Below are 22,223 nucleotides of genomic sequence, written 5' to 3'. Positions count from 1 at the left end.
AGAACAAGAGGACACAGTCTCAGGCTGCACCAGGGGAAGTTCAGGTTGGATGTTAGGAAGAAGTTCTATACAGAGAGAGTGATTGCCCATTGGAATGGGCTGCCCGGGGAGGTGGTGGAGTCGCCGTCATTGGAGGTGTTCAGGAGGAGACTTGATGGGGTGCTTGGTGCCGTGGGTTAGTTGTTTAGGTGGGTTGGATTGGTTGAAGGGTTGGACACGATGATCTTGAAGGTCTCTTCCAACCTGGTTTGGTTTATTCTAAATAAAGTTATTCAGAGCATCATTATGTGTAGACCAGGTCTGCATGTATTTATTTTAAATCACATGAACAAGTGATTCCTGCCTTCAGTGACCCTGCCTAAGCAGTGTGCATATATGTATAGATACACTGAAATAAGGGGGTGTTTTCTGTGTGCACAGCAAGTTTTGAGATGACAATAAGACTGAAAAGGAAAAGTTAGTTTTCCAGAACAGTTAGATCTGTCTTTCAGTAGCTCAATATACTGTGGAATTAAAGGCAGCTACAACATTCCTTTGCATTCACTTGATTCCTGTTTAAATGTAAATATATCAGTGAGTTCTCAGAGGAGACATGCTGAAAAACTACTCACTAGCTTTGGCTTGCTTTTGCTTCTTTAAATTGAAGACAGTGTAAGCCACTGTTTTTACCTATCCTTCTGTTACTCCTGTGTATCTGCCATGGCTGGGACAGAAGTAACATTAAACATAGCAGTGGTAACACCTATTATTATTTTTTTTCCTTCTCCCCCCCCCCCCCCCCTTAATTTTCCTTTTTTTCAATTTCCCATTTCTTTTCCTCAGCCATCATCCTGTACTTCAGGTATTAAACTAATTCATAGAGCTGAAGTACTAATACTTACATCAAGTTACAGAGCCATTACAACAGTGAAGAGGAGCATTTCTGAGTCAGTGTAGACAGCATATCCTCATTGAAGTGTTCATTCCACAAACTTAGAGCAGTACAAACATGTCTCCCTTCCTACTTCAGTCTCATGAGACGTGAGGACCTGGAGTCTTCTGTCCAGCTCTGGAGCCCCCAACACAAGAAGGCTGTGGAACTGTTAGAGCAGGTCCAGAGAAGGCCACAAAGGTGGTCAGAGGACTGGAGCACCTCTGCTATGAAGACAGGCAGAGGGAGTTGGGGTCGTTCAGCCTCCAGGGAGGCCCTCTAGCAGCCTTCCAGGATTTGAAGTGGACTACAGGAAAGCTGTAGAAAGGCTTTTGACAAAGTCATGTAGTGACAGCATGCAGGGTAATGGCTTCAAACTGGAAGAAGCTGGGTTTAGTTATTAGCAGGAAATTCTTCCCTGCAAGGGTGGTGATGTGCTGGAATGGGTTGCCCGGAGAAGGTGGGAAGGCTCCAAGCCTGGTAATGTTCAAAGCCAGGTTGGATGGGGCCTTGAGGTGGTCAGATTCTAGTAGGAGCTGCCCCTGCCAGTGGCAGGGGCTTGGAACTAGATGGTCTTTAAGGCCCCTTCCAACCCAAACCATTCCATGATTCTATGACAGTGTCTGTGAATTCTGTTGCCTAGTAAGTTAAAAGCACTATGATCTGCCACTGCAAATTTGTAATTCTTTAGCCTGCATCTTCTGTTATTAACTTGCCATATTTGAAATCTGCTGCAGCTCAATTAGCTGAACAGAGTTAATTAATTTAATCTTTAATTGCTGTGGCTCAGACAAGAACTGTCACAAAAGGATATTTACTTTCCCCCATATTGCCTATGTGATAAAAAGCTAAGTGTTGTGTGTATCCTTCTGTCAAAGCTAAACTGTAACAGAGGGGTGAGGCTACTCTTTTGTCCAGTTTGAAGTGGAAAAGCAGCATTCTTGAAGACTTTAGGATTTGCCTAATCTGTGGTGAATATGGTTGGGTGAGCACTGGCTCACACTATGATGATTAAAATGTTCTCTTTGGTTGCAATACTAAATAAAATGGATTAGCATGCACCAGCAGGAGACCAAAGAGTGTGCCTGCAATCCATTCATGTGCCTTGTAACTGACACTGTATAATGGCTGGAACTCCAAGCACTTATAAACAGGTGATTGATCATAATGCACTTAGCTTGCAGGAGCTGAGCAAGCAGGAAGAGCTCAGGGCTCATACAGCAAACTGTTTTGGAATTCATGGATTTCTGGTGTTACTTCCTGATGGTTTTCAAGATTGGGTGCTCTCACTTCAACCTCTGTTGCATTTCATCAGAGTAAAGGACTGCTGGAATTTGTTTAAGATGCCCAGAATTTGTAGTCATCCCACCATTTATTTATTTTCCTTCATCCCCTTTCACCCCTCCCCAACCTCTTTTGTTGCAAACAATTAATCAAACAGTGGACACGTGCTTCAGAACTGTTGTCGTCTGCATAGCGTGTGGTGGAAATGTGAACAATATCTTTGCTGGTAGTGGAGAGAGCAGGTTGGAGTTGCTTTTTTACTACTAAAATAGTTAGGCCATTTGAGTTTTCAGCAGTGAATGGCTTGAAATAAGCAGTATAAAGATGATCATCCTTGAAATGCTAAGAACTTCAATATGGTAGCTTAAGAGAACGTTTTACTCTTTCGGACCTTAAATGACTTCTTGTCCGTTTGCGCTGGTTTCTTGATGCTGTTTGGAGCAGTCTGGCATTGCTCAGATAACAAAGCATTATTTTCTTCACGTCTTGGTTACAGCTACAAACTTTATTGAAAACAAATATGCTATCCTTAACAGTGAAAGGAAGGGAATTTGTGATTTACAACATAGTGAGGATGTGGGAAATACCCCAGTGGGCCTCCTCAGCAATAATTTACATCCCTGGCTAATAAATTGCTAGGCCAACAAATTTGAACTTAATCAACTCAAACTGAATTATTGCCTCGTGAAACACTTCAATGCCATTGTTATTAAATGAAATTCCCCCCTCTTCAATATTTTGCATGAAGGTATTCTCCTGTTAGGGATGATTTTTAAATTTGTTCATTAAAAGTCAGTTTCTTACAGATAGTTCCAGAAGGCTTCGCTCCAAAGTTATTTCCATCTCAGCATGCGGGTCTGACACCCACTCCCCAGAGATCCACTGCAATAATTGATTGATTGATGTCTAACACTTTTAAAGGGAAATGTGACAAATGTTCCATGCACTGAATTGTAGCAAAAATCAAGCTTTGTTGCCATCACTTGGGGTGGAAGGCTGCCAAAACAATTGGCAGCAGGCAGCTGGAGGACAATGTGAACAGGCCTGGACAGTGGTTGAGAAGGGAAATAATATTCAACCTCTGGTATCCAGAAGGGTGAAAAGCAGCGATTCAGGAGTGAAAAGATAGAAATAGTCTTGGGTTTGTATTTTAAGTGATGCTTTGAGAATTTCAGAGAACTTTTATTGGGTTGGATGTTTGTTGTTTGGGGTTTTTTGGTTTATTTGGTTGGTTTTTTTTTTGGGTTGGTGTTTTTTGTTGGCTGTGTTTGTGGGGTTTTTCTGTTGGCTGGTGTGGATTTTTGTTGGGTTTGTTTGGTGTTTTGTTTTTAATTGCTTGTTTAGTCTTTTGGGGACCTTAATATTGTACTTCTGCAGTATTTCCAGGACAAATTGCCTTGTGGAAAAAAAAAACCCAAACCCACGCTTTGAGCCAAAGAAGGAAGTAGCTGATGAGCGTGTTTTACTCGTGAGATAAACACTTGAATTATTGGCTTTGCAATCCTTTGGGGGGTTTCTGATATTCTAATATTCAATTATTACAGCCCTTTCTCATTTATTTTTTTTCTTTTAAGGTGAGTTAGGCTGTTGAAAAAACCAAATGATCTGCTGTCCTTTGGCTATGAATCCATTTTGCTCATGGCAAAGCTGCTGTCTCTTTCTTGCACTATCCAATGCTTTCAAATTGTACAAGGTTCTTTACATCTAGGCAGAGAGGAGCCTATATCCACTATACTGCATTATTTGTCTGTGATTATACATGTCCACAGTCTTAAGTTCAGCATGCAGAGCTGTTTTAGAGAGATGAGAGTGTGATTTGAAGAAGGTCTTGAAGCAATGTGGCTGCACTGATATAATTATGATGGCTTTTTATACTGTTTCTTGTTTCACTGTCAGCCTGTCTGGCAGTAGTTGGAGAGGCTCTGCAGGACTTTGTGTGATGATGAGATGTGTGATGTGTTTTTCCAGTCAAGGGCTGTAATTCCTTGCCATGGGGTCATAAAGAAGTTCAAAGGCAGATAAAATGACAGCAGTCAGCAACAGCAGCTCAGTTCCTGCAACACAGGAGTAATTGCAGCCCATTATTACAATTGACTCTCGCTTCTCTCCCCTGAAGGAACTGAGCAGCTGCCAATTTACTGGGCTGCAAGAAAACTGATGAGCCAGGAGATGGGGGTCATAACGAAAGTTGAGAAACTGATCAAGGCAAAATTCATTAGTCCTGAGTAGCCATAAGAGAAGAGAAGGAGACAGTGCTGACTGGTCATCACTGATGCCCAGGTGGGAGAGATGGATTCTGACTTCCAGGTTGGTTTGTTTCACCTTCCACTTACTCTTTTGCACAAAAAGAAGCAAAGGGGGGGTTTCTATCATAGTGTGTCTCACTTTGTTTAAAACAAACCAACCACACAGCAGAGAAACCTGACACTTTTCTGTGGCTTGCCTAGAAAGGGCTTATTTCACCCTGAATAAATACATCAGATGTTTCTCTGTCTGTTTTCTGTATGCTCTGTAATCACTCCTGTGCCTTAGGTATTTACAAGCTTCTGACTTTCTTTCTGCCGCTAAAAAGGGATGATACATAACTTGCTTCATCTTTTCTGTTTTATTTAATGACAATGTGGAGTTAGTAAAACTTGATTTCAGGATGATCTTAGGTAATTGCCCTTGCTTACAGTAAATATGTACAATTAGCAGTTTGGGTATAAAATTTGTGCATCTTTATTGGTGTTCTTAGCAATAAATACAAATGCAGGAGAGGAGGCTCTGTTGTGGAGGCTCTATTTCTTCTCTCACTGATGAGGTATGGAGTATCAGAAGCATAATTCTTAATTTATGCAGGTGGAGCTTTACTGGAATTTTACAGGGAAAAGGGAAGAAAAAATAAGGTTAATAGAGTGCATTGTAGGTACAAAACCAGGTGATGTTATCTCATCCCACTTCTGTGGTGCTGCCTGTTCAGGTCCTCTCATTGTGCAGGTCTTTCATCTCCAGACCTAAATTTCATTCTCTTGACACTACATGCAGATGTATTTTTAGAATCAACCTTAAAGAAACCTGTGCAGATTTTTGTTCTAGCTGCTTCTCCTTCTAAGTGGAAAATTTAAAAAGCTGCATTTCCAGGGCAGTTTCAGGAAAGCTGTTGCTTGTAGGATCTAAAAACAGAGATGTGGGGTGAATCTCTGGCTCTGTGAATGTCACTTGGAGCTTTGTCACTAATATCAGAGTTCCCAAGTTTTCATTTTAGTCCAGTATTTTGTTTTATTCCTGAATTCTTGTTAGTCCTAGTTTCTTAAATGGCATGGCCATGCTGGGAAAATTCACCTCCTTCTAACTAAAGTGTGTTTGCAGATTGCAGCTGCCCCTTTGTGCTAATATAGAAGGATTTTCTGGAAGATTTTCTGTTCTCAAAAATCATTGCAGCATGATACAAGCCTCCCCACCCACAGCTGGTGCAAACTGCTGCTGCTGGGTTTCTGAATATCCTGAAATGGAGCAATTTTATGGCTTGTTCTATTTTACTATTTGTGAGCTTCCCTTTTGCAGTGCTATCTTGAGCAAACCTTGATGCAACTTCTGCATGATGAGAAGCACCTGCATGCCTTCAGTTCTGAGCCAGAACAGCTTTTTCATAGCTGTGCTTTCACCATGATATGAAGTGGGTTCGTTTTGCCAGTGTCTAGGTCAGGATGTTGCTGTTTGATCAGCCTGTAAGTCAGTGCTTTAGGGAATTTTTGTCACTTTCCATGAACAAAATGCCAGTGTAGGTGCTGTTCTTCACTAATCTCTGATTTGTAAGGCATCTTGGCTTATTTGAGCGTGGTAATATGTGTCTGCTTCAAAATAATTTTTATTATTGCATGATTTTGAAGGCTGTTCTAATAGAACAGCAAGGAAATAAATTTGTAATCTTGCAAAACATTAAAGTTAAGCTTCTGCTTGCTCCATTACACAGATACTATTAATGATTTTAGACTCAGTGTAACCAGCAATCAAGGCCTGTTGCCTCACCCCAAGAACTCTGAAAGCAGAGTTAACACTGCTGTTAGCAAGCTTTGCTTTTTCAGTCTTTCATTAAGATCAGATGAGCAAGATTTATTTCTTCCTTGTGTAGGGAGATGGATGGGAGCGAGACACCTGAGAGGGGAAAGGACTTCAGGAGACAGGTGGAATCATTGTGGCACAAAGGGAGCTGCATGTCTGCAGCTTATCCTGCGTCCTGCAAGACCTTCCTGTGCTCATTCTGTGACAAGGGGAAGCTGGGTGAAACAAGATAAATGTAGAAATGGTTGCTAGAGATAATTTGTTAAACACTGGGTAGTTTTTAGGTTTCTTTCTACCTCCTTGCTCTTGGGTTAACAACACAGAGTGTGAAGGGTATTGGGAAGGAGTATGTTGTGATTTAGTTTATATTTTGTTAAGGAATGAGGTTTGTTGGCTTTTTGTTTTGTTTTTTTAATGCCTTGGTTTGAGCCTTTCCAGCTCAAGACAGACTGTAATTCACCCCAAAGGAGTAGATAAAATCACTCACACAGAAATGGAAGCTAAATAGAAATAATGTTTACAAAATTAATTATAGTACAAAAGGCTCCAAGGTAAAAGGATATATACACAATCTGGCTAAGCCCCAAACTAGTCCTCACCTAGGCCTCAAAGACACAGCAGGAAATATTCCCCAGCCAGCAAAAAAGCCTCCCCCGTGCTCCAAACAAAAGCAAAAGCCAGGCATCTGGATTGAGAGGGAGAGCTGACCAGAAAGCCTGCCTCTTAGGGAGATACAGGAAAAGGGAATAGAATAACAAATTACAATGGTATTCTGTGATTCTGTGCCTCCTCCTTTTTAGTCCCCTGGAAGACCTTCACCTCTAGTTTTACAATTAATCCTTAACCTACAACAATTAAGTTCTAATTTGTCCTGGTATCTTCCTTAGAGTGTGGGTGCTCTGTATTTGTATGGAGTGCAAATGTGTATTGTTCTGTTGGGTGTTCTGCTTCTCATCAGCAGAAAGTAATTCCATTGCTACCTTGAATTTGCTTGGGTTTTTTACTATTATTTTTTTTTACATATGCTTCTGACAATGTTTGAGTTTTGGAAGGCTGATATTCATGAAAAATTTAGGCTGCTATCTTAATTAAGAGAAAGGTGTTTTGTTTTGGCGAGGCTACGTTACGTCTAGACCAAATCCTGCAATGTGAGTGCAATGCAGGTGTTTTACAACTGGACCCTTGCTTTATTTTTGACTGCTATGAAAATATTTGCATAGCTTCCCTGTGAGTGTATGGGGTTATTCTTGGAGTTGTGAGTGCCTTTGGTTAAATTATATAACTGTGGTAGTTGCCCGTCTTTGGCTTTCATCATTATAAAATCAGAGCTACACTAAAAAAATCACTGCAACCAAATTGCAGTGGCTTTTATGTGAACACATAATAAAACTTATTTATGATGGATTTATTTGGACTTCAGTAAACTCCATAAGCATTTAATATTCCAGCCATTTCAGTAGTGAAGAGTGGACTGCTTATTTGTGAGCTGCATTGATTTGTGCAACTCTTCTACACATTTACTTTTTATACTAAACGTTATTTTCTTTATGTGGAATCATTGCCTTCATGACAAAGTCCAGGCAAATGTGAAAGTGAAGAGCTGCTGAACTGCAGCTGTGTGTGGCCATGAGTGATTCTGCATTAAAAAAAAAAAAACAAAACACTTCTTGTGCACTCCTCAGCTCTTCTCATCAGCTGCACCTCGAGTACTGTGTCCAGTTCTGGGCCCCTCAGTTTAGGAAGGATGTTGACTTGCTGGAATGAGTCCAGAGAAGGGCAACAAAGTTGGTAAGGGGTTTGGAACACAAGCCCTGTGAGGAGAGACTGAGGGAGCTGGGGTTGCTTAGCCTAGAGGAGACTCAGGGGTGACCTTATTGCTCTCTTCAACTACCTGAAGGGAGGTTGTAGCTAGGTGGGGGCTGGTCTCTTCTCCCAGGCATCCAGCACCAGAACAAGAGGACACAGTCTCAGGCTGTGCCAGGGGAGGTTCAGGTTGGATGTTAGGAAGAAGTTCTATACAGAGAGAATGATTGTCCATTGGAATGGGCTGCCCAGGGAGGTGGTGGAGTCACCATCATTGGAGGTGTTCAGGAGGAGACTTGATGGGGTGCTTGGTGCCATGGGTTAGCTGTTTAGGTGGGTTGGATTGGTTGATGGGTTGGACACGATGATCTTGAAGGTCTCTTCCAACCTGGTTGATTATTATTATTACTACTACTACTACTATTATTATTATTATTATTATTATTATTATTATCATCATTGTCTCATAAAGACAAAGGTATATGTGTGAATCTAAAGCCAGCAGAAGAAAACCACTCCATTTTTGGCTGAACTCTACATGTAAGGAGGAGAAAATGCTGAAATAACTGACTGGGTTAGGCAGGATTTCTGCTTATCAAAAGCCACTGTGCAGCATTGCTGTTGTCATGGCATCAAACCTCTCTTGGTCCAGGCATAGAATAATGTATGGCAAAACTGTTGATGTTGCTGTCCCTACCCAGTGCTGTTGGGTATTACTCTAAAGCAGTGAGGAGTTCACAAATCATAGTTTGGTCTTGTTTGGTTAGTGGGAAGTTGCTGCTTTACCTTGGCTTCTAGAAAATGTCTGTACCTCCATGGAGCTAAGGCATGTTCTTCAAAGTTTCTGAGCATGCACAGACTCAAATTATAGTTCTACTAAATATGTGTTTGTCTTTCAGAAGCAGAGAATTCATTGTAATATTTTGGCTCAGATATTTCAAAACTTTCAGAATTTCCCAACTTTAAGCAAATGTGAAGTCTGATGGGATCTAATGTCCCTTTTCTGCTGGAGTGAATATTTTTTAACTAGCTAAGAACTTGCACCATCTGGCCAAAAGCTTTTGTGTGGAACTATACTTTCCTTGGTTTATTTTTTCCTCTTAAATTGAAGATTGTAATGTCACTTGTTAAAGTGAAACTTTTAATGGCTTTGTGAGCAGCAGGTGTCTAAAAATCTCCCTAACTGGAAAAAGTACTGGTAGTGCAATCCAGAGCTCTCCATATTTCATTAAAATACTCCTAATGAGATTTGTTATTACTATTTTTTTTGGTGGTGGGTGTATTTTGTTGCAATTTGTATCATCTCAGAAGGGCTTTTCAGTTTGGTAGAATCTGAAATCTGACCTGTTAGTTTTATTAACAGCAGCAGGGAAATCCTGTAGTGATCTAATTATGATAAAATTGGGTATGTTTGGCATAGAGGGTGTTCAGAAAGCCATAGATACTTGCTTAAGATGTAAAAATATCCATTAGAGTTAACCCTGTTTGGATGGCCTTTGAAAAGGTTTGAAATTATTAACTTTTTTTGACATTAATTGTCCTTTGTAAATATTTTAGGTTTTGCAGGTTACATGAAGATAAGATTAATTATGCATTTGTAGCATTCCATAGTCCAGATCCTGGCCTAGAACTCCCAAGTTAGATGTTGCTTTACAACCTCATGCTGATGACATTCCAGCAGGGCAAGAGAGGTGATTTTTCTCCCCCTCCGCTCCCACCTGTAGCACTGCATACAGTTCTGGTGTCCCCAGCATAAGAATGACATGAAACTGCTGGAGGAGGCCCAGAAAAGGTCTATGAAGATGATCCGAGGGCTGGAGCACCTCACCTAAGGGAATAGGCTGTGACAGTTGGGGCTGCTCCATCTGGAGAAGAGAAGGCACCAGGGAGACCTTACAGCATCCTTCCAGAACCTGAAAGTGGCCTAGAGGAAAGCTAGGGAGGGACTTTTTACAAGGGTAGCGGTAGGATGAGAGTGGGGTGGATTGAACCTGAGGAAGGCAGGTTTAGACTGATTATTATGATGAAATTCTTTAAAGTGAGGGTGGTGAGACCCTGGAACAGGTTGCCCAGGAAGATTGTGGATGCCCCTCCCTGGAGGTGTTCAAGGCCAGGTTGCATGAGGCCTTGAGCAAGCTGGTCTAGTGGAAGGTGTCCTTGCCCAGGGCAGGATGGTTGGAACTAGATGATCTTTAAGGTCCCTTCCAACCCAAAGCATTCTAGGAGTCTTTTGAGTAAAAAAGCTTTGAAAATTCCTTCTACAGAAATTTTTTTTGCTGATGCTTATTGAAGGAGAAATTATGAATCATTTTTACTTGTGAAATGTGGTATCATCAAATTATGTTATATTGTACGGAAGTAGGCAGTAAATAAGTTTTTATAGACATAGTGAGAACCAATTATTTTAGCACCTTACTGTTGGCAGTCATTGTAATAGGTCAGTGAGACTTTTTACTGGTGAATATCATGATGTTTGCCAGCAGATCCAGTGAAGTGATTCTGCCACTTTGCTCTGGTGAGCGAGACCTCACCTGGAGTACTACATCCAGATCTGGAGCCCTCAATATAGGAAGGACATGGACCTGATGGAGCAGGTTCAGAGGAGGGCCAGAAAAATGATCAGGGTGTTGGAGCACCTCTGCTACAAGGACAGGCTGAGGGAGCTGGGCTTGTTTAGCCTGGAGAAGAGGAAGCTCTGGGAAGACCTAATAGCAGCCTTCCAGTACCTGAAGGGGGGCCTACAAGAAGGATGGAGACTGTCTACAAAGACCTGGAGTGACAGGACAAGGAGCAATGGCTTCAAACTGGAGAAGAGTAGATTTAGATTGGGTGTTAGGAGCAGGGTCTTTACTATGAGGGTGGTGGAATACTGGAACAGGTTGCCCAGGGAGGTGGTTGGGGCCTCATCCCTGGAAATATTCTAAGTGGGGCTCCAGAGGGCTCTGGGCAGCCTGATCTAGTTGATGATACCCTGCTTACTGCAGGGGGGGTTCGACTAGATGACCTTTGGAGATTCCTTCCAGCCTGGACCATTCTATGATTCTGTGTTTGGAGATTTTCCATGACCACAGCTCAAGATTTTAAAGCATCACAGAAGCGTTGACAATCTGTCTCTCCTTCCTCCAGGAGTTCAGGCAATTTGTCTGTACTGTGAGTACAGGAGCAAGATCTTCAGTGTGTCTGTAAAGCTGCAGCAGGAAAATTATGAAGATGTGAATAAATGTGTGTGGTACTTTTAAAATAAACAGATTATTTTGGTCTCCAGAGAGCAATCTTGGTAAATCTTCCAAGAAGGTTCCCAGTTATGAAGCACTGAGGAGTTATGAAGCACAAAGAGGAGTCCAGATGGCTACTTAAACTTTAATACTAATAGCTGTGCTTAGGATTGTCCTTGTATCAACAAGAGGTGCTTTGGGTGCTTATTGTAGGGGAAGTGTTTAACAGTATGTGTGAGTTTGAGATGGTGACCATAGGGATGCCTCTTTCAGCTAAATAAAAAGAATAAATTACAGGCAGGTGGATGGGGTCAAACAATAAAAGTGAGGAGAACTGAGGAATTTCCAGGTCATAACAGGTTTTGCATATGTTAAGCTGGTATCCCCTTGGGATGAAAGATGTGTGAAGGAAGTAGGAAGAGCTCTGAAATGGAATGAATTTCCATATATTATGAGTTCTGTATCATGAGGAACACAATTGTCTCCTTTAATAAGAGGCAATGCTCTAAATGGCCACTGGAATGGGAATGGAGGTGAAAGCCTTGAATAGAGGCTGTACTTACTCATGACAGCCTTGGAGTTTTATATGTGTTTTGATTTAGCTGTGTTATCTTTAAGTCATCTCATGATGTTTGAGAAGCAGCAAAAGTAAAGATCATAGACCACGCAGGCTGCAGTTGCTTCAGCCTCTCTGGCTGGTAAGGTGCTGATTCCTGAATGAACTCTCTGCTGGAGAAGAGCCCTGCTGGGATGGAGTCACTGTAATTGTTCGAATTGTCTATGTTTCTCTTTGATGTAGAGGAGAGGGATTTGCAACAGAGAGCAGTTTTTTCTCTCTTGCTTGATACATACTGGAACATGTTGCCCGGAGTTGTGGTTGAGGCCCCTTCCCTGGAGACATTCAAGATCAAACCTGATGGGGCCCTGAACAACCTGATCTAGTTGGAGTTGTCCTTGCACACTGGAGGGGGATGTTGCACAAGGTGACCTTGGAGGATCCCTTTCAAGCTGCTGTATTGTGTGATCTGTCAGGGTGTTTAGGGAGATAGCAAGGCAGGTTTTGTATGCAGTGTTACCGGCTTGCTTTTGATGCTTCTTTCTGTCTTGGGTGCCTCGGCTGTGAGACTGTTGCTTTCCTAGTATGCTGAGTGACAAGAAAAAGCGTGTGCTTGAAGAATGGAATATGGCCTGAATCACACTTTCTGTGCCTCAGCTGAACTCCAAACTGTAGAATAGTTGAAGAGCTTTGGTGGTGGTTTTTTGGTTTGTGCTTTTGGGGGGAGTTGATGTATTATTATTTTTTGTTATGCTTTTTCCTGTCCCTCTCAGCACATTTCTGTACAAGTGAGACATTTGTGAGTATTTGGAATGATACTTTTTCCTCTCCTCTCTTGTCATCTTCTTGCTCCCTTTTGAGGACGAAGAAATTGATGCTTTTAGTTTATGTATGTATGTATTTGTTCGTAGCTGCTGTCTTTGAACTTCCCTTTCCAGATTTTACCATCTTGCCTTAATTCACTGTGACCACACACAAAAGGCTTTCTTTTCAGAACTGAAGAGGAGAAGGAGAGTGGGGAACCAGAGTCTGTCTTTTGTTCTGCCTTATGTTCCTTAAATCTTGTTAAGACTTCAGGTATTCAGTGGCTACTATTATGTTCAATTTGATTGAAGCCAAGCATCTAGATAATAGAAAGAAAGTCTTTACAGTGAGGGTGGTGAGGCACTGGAACAGGTTGCCCAGGGAGGTCATGGATTGCCTCTCCCTGGAGGTGTTCAAGGCCAGGTTGGAAAGCCTTGAGCAATCTGGTCTAGTGGAAGGGACCCCTGCCACAGGCAAGGGGATTTGAACTAGATGATCTTGAAGGTTCCTTTGAACTCAAACCATTCTAGAATTCTGTGATCTATCTACAGTAAAAACTTCCTTGGGGTTAAATAAGGAGATAGGTGCTCCTCTGATTATATGTAAACTTCATTTTGGGGGAGAACTTAGCTAAAAACCTGTGAAATAACATTACCATGCTTACAGATTTGTACACCCACTCTAAACATGGGAAAACTGAGCTTATTTCTAAAACCTTGATTTCATCCAATTAAATCTTTAAAATGTGATATTGTGCAGTAGATACTGGAATATACTATTGTCCTCCACAGGAGCACTGCCTCATTCAGTGCATTGTTTACTTTGTAACTTAGTTTGATAATTCTAATTTCTTTTCATGAAGTTTTCATGTGCCTTTTTATTGCACACTGTTGAAGAGTGCCTTGCAGAAAGGAGCCTTCATCAGTAAAGGAATGTTCTGGGAGGAACGCATCGGTAATTGCTCTGTTTGGCTATTTGAGGAGCAATGATGAATGTATTTTTTGTCAGGTCCTGTTAGGTGAAGGAACAAGATTGTCTCCTCCATGCAGGACAAACAGAGTGAATGATTGAAATATCCATGTATTTTGCAATCTCTAGTTTTCTGTCTTTTCTGGGGGGTTGGGAGGGAATAGTTTTCCATCAAACTACACCTGCTTAGGATACTACTTTCATAGGTCTCAACTGAAGTTCCAGTTGCTCAGCAGTTCTGCAAATCAAACCCTAGGGCATAAAGTCAGGTACTAGGAAATGAAAAATGAACAGTGAAATGACTGTATGCTCAGGCTTTTGATTTGCACTGAGTAGAAATTGGCAAAGGCAAAGATAAGAGCTAACTCTCCAGGATGGTATTCAGTCACTTTAATTATGTGATCCTCCTTTTTTTTGTATTCTGCAGCCTGTGCAGGAAGGGGGCTTTCATCTTCATGTGTCCTAGCTCCATCCCATGCAACAAGCAAGGCTGGGCCTGATGGTGCATAATCAAGTGATTTAAAATTGTATTGGTACTGCAAAATACACACACATAGCTGCTGAAGTGAGGATTCTGAATTACTTCTGTAGTAAGTGAACAGAGAGATTTGGAACTTATATGAAAAGTAACCTCTGAGGCTGTAACTGCCTTAGTCTTGGTCAGGAATGCATGCTTTGAAGCATGTCTCATGGCTGTTCTCACTTCTCATGCGTTGGCTTTCATCACAGAGCCATCTACAAGTACCCATGTTAGGTTTCTTTATAATGGAATGATGTGGAGTGATGAGAATAGGGATGTGCTCCAGCAGCATATGCAATGCACTAGAAACCAGCCTACGGCAAGGCAGAGACTAGAGCAAATGTGAGTGGCCCTTCTCTTCCTTCTTTTAAACCTCCAAAATCTCAGATACCTGATTGTCATTACAAAATGTTTTGCTGTAAGGACTTGAATCATTTTCAAATGTTTCTATTATGGGACACAGGGGTTTTGCTTAGCTAGGTAAAGAGCCTGAAACTGATGATGTGACTACCTCATGTAGCATCATAGAGGAGCATGAAGCTGTGGAGTTAACATGCACAGACAGCTTGAATTCTAGCATCTCTTTGCTCATCAGGGCTTGAGTTGGCAAACTTCATGTTCTCTTAACATCATTTTTGTGTGTGTAATTAGATAGACTATGCTCCACTGCAGTTTCATTTTTAGACCTCATTAGGAGGACTGCAAGAAAGAGTACGTATGGCTTTACTTGTGGTAGTTCTTATTCCCATCCAGGATATGTAACTATCACCTAAAATCTGCATTAAAAGATTTTGGGCTGTGATGAGGGATGTAAGTCTCTGGAGGTTTGAAAAGCCTGATGAAAGGTAGTAGGAGAGGCTAAGCTTAATTGTAGTTTAGAAGGAGAAGAAATCTATGTAAATATGTGGAGAATTCAGGATATGGTTTAGTGGTTGTGGTAGTGCTGGGTTGACAGTTGGACTTGATGATCTTAGAGGTCTTTTCCAACCTTAATGATTCTAAGAATTAATATCATCACGGCAGGCTCTGCATTTCTAGTCACTGCTTCTCAACCTCTAATACATAATGTCTTAATTTTTCATTAACATGGAAGCAGTTTTTTTCCCCATTTTTCTGTTGCAGAGGTTAGCCTTCTTTAACAACTTGAAAGGCAGAAATAGACACCTCCATTTGAGGAGGAGAGGACAGAAACTACGATTCTTTTCACTTTGGAGCTAGCATGGTGGCAGCATGGTATTGAGTATCAGCAGCAGATTCAACTTAACCCATGACACATGGATTCAAATTTTCCTTAATTCTGTGGTGTTTGTTTCTATGTCTGTGAGACAGGGGCAATGCATTAGAAAAGGTAGGAGGCTCATTTTGAAGCTCCTTGAATTTCATCCAGAACAGATTTGAAGAAAGGTTAGTAAAGGCTGTCTCAGGATTGGTTTTGCCTGTGAAAAGGTGATGCGTAACAGAAAACAATTCTGTGCGGTGATAGTATCATAGTATCATAGAATCAGTCAGGGTTGGAAGGGACCAAAAGGATCATCTAGTTCCAACCCCCCTGCCATGGGCAGGGACACCCCACACTAGATCAAGCTGGCCAGAGCCTCGTCCAGCCTGGGCTTAAACACCTCCAGGGACGGGGCCTCAACCACCTCCCTGGACAACCCATTCCAGGGCTTCACCACTCTCACGGTGAAGAACTTCTTCCTTGCATCCAGTCTGAATCTCCCCACCTCCAGCTTCATTCCATTCCCCCTAGTCCTATCACTACCTGAGATCCTGAGAAGTCCCTCCCCAGCCTTCTTGTGGTCTGGAAGGCCACAAGGTCACCTCAGAGCCTCCTCTTCTCCAGACGGAACAGCCCCAACTCCTTCAGTCTGTCCTCATAGGAGAGGTGCTCCAGCCCTCTGATCCTCCTCGTGGCCCTTCTCTGGACACGTTCCAGCACCTCCATATCCCTCTTGTAATAGGGGCTCCAGAACTGGACACAGTACTCCAGGTGGGGCACATTATAGATGCATGCTAAAGGTCTGTTTTCCTTCTTAAATAAAACAGTTCTGTCATTTCACAGTTTATACACAGGTGACAGGTTTTCCTAGGCTGCCTCTTTTTCAGACAAGGGTGATAATGCCAGCAGGACTCACACGCTGTAATTATTCCTTCCTCAGGAAGCAGCAAGAGCTTACGAGAAAACCGGTACTCACCTCATCATTAACTGCTTTCTACTTTCCCTTAGTATTATTTTTAGCCTTCACTTAACTGTTCTGTTTAGTGAATCTCTTTGATCTATCATTATTCTGTAAAAATAATTTGGGTGGGGTTTTTTTATTTTTATTTTGTTTAAAGCTTTTGTCAACCCATATTTCAACCTTTCTTCATGAATCCAGTGTAAGTCCAGGCATTTAAGCCATATCTGGATGTTTTAAGAAGTCAAAATCAACCCTCAGCTTTCCCTCTGCATTTTTGAATCTTCTCAAACTTTTCTTGGTGTGTCAGAAAGTCTAACACAGTTTAATCTATCTGAAACAATGAGCTTTCAGTCTGCAGAAGCAACTCAGAAAAGATAGTGCTTGGTCTTGCTGTCAGTACATTTTGTATAGTGCTTGAATGGCCCTATTGTCCTCTTGTGCACTCAAAGTGAATGAATCTGTCTTTCCAAGTGGAGCATTTCTTTCTTCCCTCTACAAATTCCCACTTCTGTTTCTGAAGAAGAGAACAGGACTGCACTCCTGGAGACATATAATTCTGAACCTTGAAAATTAGATTCCAGTGTGCCTATCCTTCACAAAGCCTGGTTTATGCCAAGTACTGCCATAAAGAGTTTGTTTAGACCATTACAGAAATAACTTCACCCTAATGTACCCATGAAGTTGGTTAATTTGCTACCCTCTTCAGTTCTGAAGAGTTCTTATTTATCTTTTTGACTTTTCTTAATCTGAAGTCTAGGACTGGAAGTTCTTACGCACTTGCTATATTTGAAATATCGTAGCTGTTCTCTCATCACTGGGGTTGCTCTTTCACTGGGTACATGTGCACATTTGGGAGGGTCAGTGCTCCAGCTAAACATAAAGATTTTCTAATTAATAAATGTAATGTTACAGATTCACAGAATGGTTTGGGCTGGAAAGGACCTTAAAGATCATCTAGTTCCAAGCCCCCTGCCATAGGCAGGGACACCTTCCGTAGGCAGGCACACCTTCCATGAGACCAGATTGAATTTCTAGAACTCTTGCTTAGTTCTGCGTTACTTAGCTCTGTATAACACAGACATAAATGAGTCATCTTTCACCTGCAGGGTGCTTCCATGCAGCCTGACCTTTTTGCTCCAAGGAAAGTGGATGCAGCTGGATGAATTCATAAAAATGAGTAAGATGAAAGGAATATAAGAGATTTTCAAGAAGGAACAGTATTGTCTAGGTAGTCTGGAGTGGGAGAGGCTGATGGAAGATCTCATTGTGCTCTCTAAAACTAACTGAAAGAGGTTGAAGTGAGGTGGGAGTTGGTCTCTTCTTCCTATTAAAGTCATAGAATGAAAGGAAATAGCATGAACCTGTGGCTGCAGTGGTTTAGGTTGGACAATAGGAAAAAATTCTTTCCTACTAGAATGGTCTGACAATGGAACAGGCTGCCCAAGGAGGTCACTGTCCCTGCAGGTGTATAAGAAATGTGTGTACATGGCTCTTCAGGATGTGGTTTGGTGGCCATGGTGGTGTTGGGTTGACAGTTTGACCTGACCTTAGAGGTCTTTTCCAATTGAAACAATTCTATAAGTAAAGCTTAGTTACCTTTTCCTTAGGGTCATGTAATGAAATTCTCAATCATCAGGTTAAAAAAAAAACCCAGCATACATGCACAAAAAGAACTGCTGGTTTGTACAGTTAGTATTTGGGAAATTAGAATAGAATAGAATAGAATTAACCAGGTTGGAAGAGACCTTCGAGATCATCGAGTCCAACCTATCACCCAACACCATCTAATCAACTAAACCATGGCACCAAGCACCCCATTAAATCACTTCCTAAACACCTCCAGTGGCGGCGACTCCACCACCACCCCGGGCAGCCCATTCCAAAGGCCAATAACTCTTTCTATGAAGAACTTCTTTCTAACATCCAATCTAAACCTCCCCATGCACAGCTTGAGACTCTGTTCTCTTGTTCTGGTGCTGGCCAGCTAGGAGAAGAGACCAACCTTCACCTGGCTACAACCTCCCTTCAGGTAGTTGTAGAAAGCAATAAGGTCTGCCCTGAGCCTCCTCTTCTCCAGGCTAAGCAACCCCAGCTCCCTCAGCCTCTCCTCACAGGGCTTGTGTTCCAAACCCACCAGCTCACCAGCTTTGTTGCCCTTCTCTGGACATGTTCCAGCAACAAAACATCCTTGCTAAGCTGAGTGGCCCAGAACTTGACACAGTACACAAGGTGTGGCCTAACCTGTGCAGTGTACAGGGGCAGAATGACCTTCCTGCTTCTGCTGGCCACGCTGTTCCTGATACAGGCCAGGATGCCATTGGCCTCCTTGGCCACCTGGACACACTGCTGGCTCATGTTCAGCATGCGCATTTACAAAGTAGAATGCTACAGAGGTCAAATATGCATTTGTTTGAATTCCTTAATGGCCAGTAAGCATGATGGTATTGCTGCAACTATTTGTTGAGGGACCTTCCTTCAGATTGCTGGAAGCTTATTAGGGAAGACGAGAATGTACCTCTTCTTATTTACATTCTTTTTATGACAGGAGTCAGGAGCAAGTGCTTAAAGGGAAACTGCTGTGCTAGGTGAACTTTTGATCTGGCTTACTGTGGTAGTTATTATTTCAGTCATCTTCATTACTCATCATTTGCTTCTCATCTGGACCTAAGAGTGTATTGAACTTCTATTAGCCATGGCTCCTGGCAGTCATTCAGCTGTTATTTAATAAAGGAGAAATGCATTGCATTGTTGTTTGGGTACATGTTTAGTCTCATTTACCTGCCCTTTAAAAAAATTAGGACTTCTTAAGGTCATTTATTTGAAACAACTGAAACCAACAAAAGAAACCTGCATCCAGTTTACGTCAGGGAAGTGCAAACCATTTGCTTCTAGAAAGTTAAACAGTTTTTTTATTCCCCTCATTTTACTCATTTGCTTTAAGACACTGCTGCTAATAAAAATAAAGATTTAGTATTTTTCTAGCCTCAGTCTTTTTTTTTTTTTTTCATATTTCATGCTTCTGCTTTTCTCACTGGTGATGTTTGACTTTAAGAATGCTTCACCGCTACAGAACGTGCTGTCAAGTTCATACTCTAAAAGAGATTATTCTGCCCACTCCTTTCCCATAGTACTGATCTTTGAGGATGAATTAAGAGCTGTGTAGACTTCACAGAGCTCTCTGCTCTCTTCTAAGGCAGATCTGTCAGTACGAAAAACCACTGATTTATAGGAAAATGGAGTGGGTGCTGAAGATGAGGGAGGAGAATGAAAATGGCTGTATTGCAGTATATGAGGGTAGAAGAAAGGTAGACACATATATACATATATATATACATATATAAAAGGAGTGGATAAGCCAGGGTGCTTGTTGAAAACTTACTACATCATAAAAGGATTTGAGCTGAAATCCACATCTGGATTCCACAGTGTTACTGTAAAAGGGAAAAAAAAAAACCCAAGCAACAGCAAAACACCCAAATTTCTTATGAAGAAATGTGGCCAAGGAAGCATCAGCTGACTTATCCCACACTATGTTTAATGACTGGAAATTATGGCATTTAAAAGAATCTCATGTTAGAATGGACACTCTAATGCCTTTTAGGACATAAAGCTCTTCAATGCCTCATGCTATGTAATAAGTACTTCCCCTTCTGCATAGATCCCTAAGTGTCTGTTGTGTTAGATTTAACATTTTTCAAATGTGGCTAAAATATAATATTTGTAATTTGCTTATACCTGAAGTTGTGGTGAATTGACCCTGGCTGCATGACAGGTACCCACCAAAACTGCTTTATCATTTACCCTCTGAGCTGGACAGGCGAGTGAAAAGATAACAAAAGAGGCTCAGTGATGAAGATAAGGACAAGGAGATCACTCAGTCATTTCCATCATGGGCACAACAGAATTGTCTTGGGGAAATTAGTTTAATTTCTTACAAACCAAGAGAATTTGATACATAACCTATTCTATTTTGTTCAAATGGCAAGGCAGACAAAACTGCTGTCAGTGAGAACGATTTAGTTACTTAAACATTGTTTAGTTACTAAAGCATGATTTAAACTAGATACTCCCATCATTTGGGAACCTAATTTTAATGCAACCTCTTATTTAACTTTTTTCCCCTCTTTATTAACAGCTACAGTGTGCATATTTTATTTTTCCCCTCACACTCAAGTTAAGGTCATTCTAGCAATTAGAGTCAGAGTGTTTGCACAACATTTAACACAAGCTTGTTTATTCCTTGATGATTTAGAAGAAGCTTGCATGTTGTGGCCAAAATGACCTTGGATTTTTGGACCATACTGATTTAATTGTTCTAGACGTGTTTGATTCTTGCATGACAAAGCCCTGAACGCCTATTGTCTTTTCCCTAGGATTTTAAGACAGGATTTGGTATCACTTTAATCCCTATGAATGTGGCAAATGTAAAACAAGTGGATCGGAGTGCCAAGCAATCGTTTGAAATAATTACTCCTTATAAAAGCTTCAGGTGAGAACTTTAGTATGTATTATTAATTAATATTGATGCAGCTAGCTAATGCACTAAAGAAATACTTGCTGTGTATTACAGTGGCTTTCCTAGTTTGGGATGAAAATATGATATTTATATTAAGAAGAATTTTTCTTTTCCTTTCAGCTGTATGCTTAATCTCTTACCTCCCTGACCAGACATCCTGTGCCCACAGATTCACATTTTTATGTAGCCTTCTGTGTTCATTCTGGGCAAGGGCAGAAGAAAAAAAGAATTTGACACTGTTATAAAGAATATTAAACTGCAGTAGTGAAATGGTGTTGCATCCATTTAATAGTGAGCATTTTATTCAATAAGAAAAGATGTGCCATCCTTTGTAGAAATCCTCCATTGAAATCTGGAGAAAGTTCCACTTTGGCTGATGCTGTGACTTGTAATGATTTTTAAGAGAATAGAAGTATATGCTAATAGAAGCCTTTTGCTGAGTGTTAGAGTGTTTCTTAAATGGAATTTCAGTAGTGCAGGTGAAGAAAACGCTGTTCTCTTAGCCTTGCTAAATGATAGCAAAGTTTCCTTTCATTCTGAGACGACTAGAGTAGCAGGTAAATTAATACTGATTAGTGATTGGAGTCTGTGGCTGGCTGGTAGGCAGATAGTTCTTTGCCTATCTCTGGGCCATCACTGTGTTTGTGTTTGATTATTATGATTTATGTTTTTAAAAAATACCAGTTGAAATGGAAAGCATTTTCTTGGCTGCTGTGTCTAGCAGCTCCGTTCTTGCTAAGTTTCCATAGGTCACTTTACGCTTTTGTTACAGTTCAGACCTTAAGTTTCACAAGTGGAACTATAAAAAGATTGGAAGTACCTCAGAAACATAACTTCAACATGACAAAAACCATGTAGCTTGTGCTAGTAGTCACTCTGAAAACTGAGCGCAAACCCAGGGAGTTTTCATGGGCGGAAAATACACAATGCTGCATTCCATCTTAGTATTTATGTCTGTGTAGAGGATGATTTTTTGACTGTGATTTCAGGTGTAAATGTAATAAATGGGACACTCCAGACTATGTTTAATTGGGCTTTAAAATAAAAGTCAATAACGCAGAAAAGTCAATTGTTTCAGCTTTACAGCAGAGTCGGAAAGAGAGAAACAAGAGTGGATTGAAGCCCTGCAGCAATCGATAGCAGAAACTCTGTCTGATTATGAAGTAGCTGAGAAGATTTGGTTCAATGAGTCCAACAGGAGCTGTGCTGACTGTAAAGCTCCCAGTCCTGACTGGGCATCCATCAATCTCTGTGTTGTCATTTGTAAGAAGTGTGCAGGTAGGGTAATTAATGACAGGCTGTGTGGGTTCTACGAAATGTCATATTTGCATATCTGTGTATGTCCTTGAAGGGGCTTTTTGCGGTTTTACGGTGCCATCCTTGTGAAAGTTTTGACAAACACAAAGTCAACATAACTTGTTT

At 41.2% G+C, this 22,223-nt stretch overlaps 1 protein-coding gene across 4 annotated transcripts in view; it reads left to right on the top strand.

The window, feature by feature from the left end:
* The window catches only part of ARAP2 (ArfGAP with RhoGAP domain, ankyrin repeat and PH domain 2), a 148,306-nt gene that overhangs the window by 47,301 nt on the left and 78,782 nt on the right, over positions 1 to 22,223 (top strand). For all 4 annotated transcript variants that reach the window (XM_068137547.1, XM_068137548.1, XM_068137544.1 and 1 more), the window contains 2 exons: positions 20,659 to 20,774; positions 21,880 to 22,079. In XM_068137547.1, coding sequence (XP_067993648.1) covers positions 20,659 to 20,774; positions 21,880 to 22,079 — 316 coding nt within the window. The remainder of the gene's footprint in view (positions 1 to 20,658; positions 20,775 to 21,879; positions 22,080 to 22,223) is intronic.

The sequence above is a fragment of the Melanerpes formicivorus genome, unplaced genomic scaffold, assembly GCF_026170545.1.
Source record: "Melanerpes formicivorus ecotype bairdi unplaced genomic scaffold, bMelFor1.0.p_v2 SCAF_4, whole genome shotgun sequence".
Lineage (NCBI taxonomy): Eukaryota > Metazoa > Chordata > Aves > Piciformes > Picidae > Melanerpes > Melanerpes formicivorus.
This window is presented reverse-complemented; position numbering and strand designations above follow the sequence as displayed.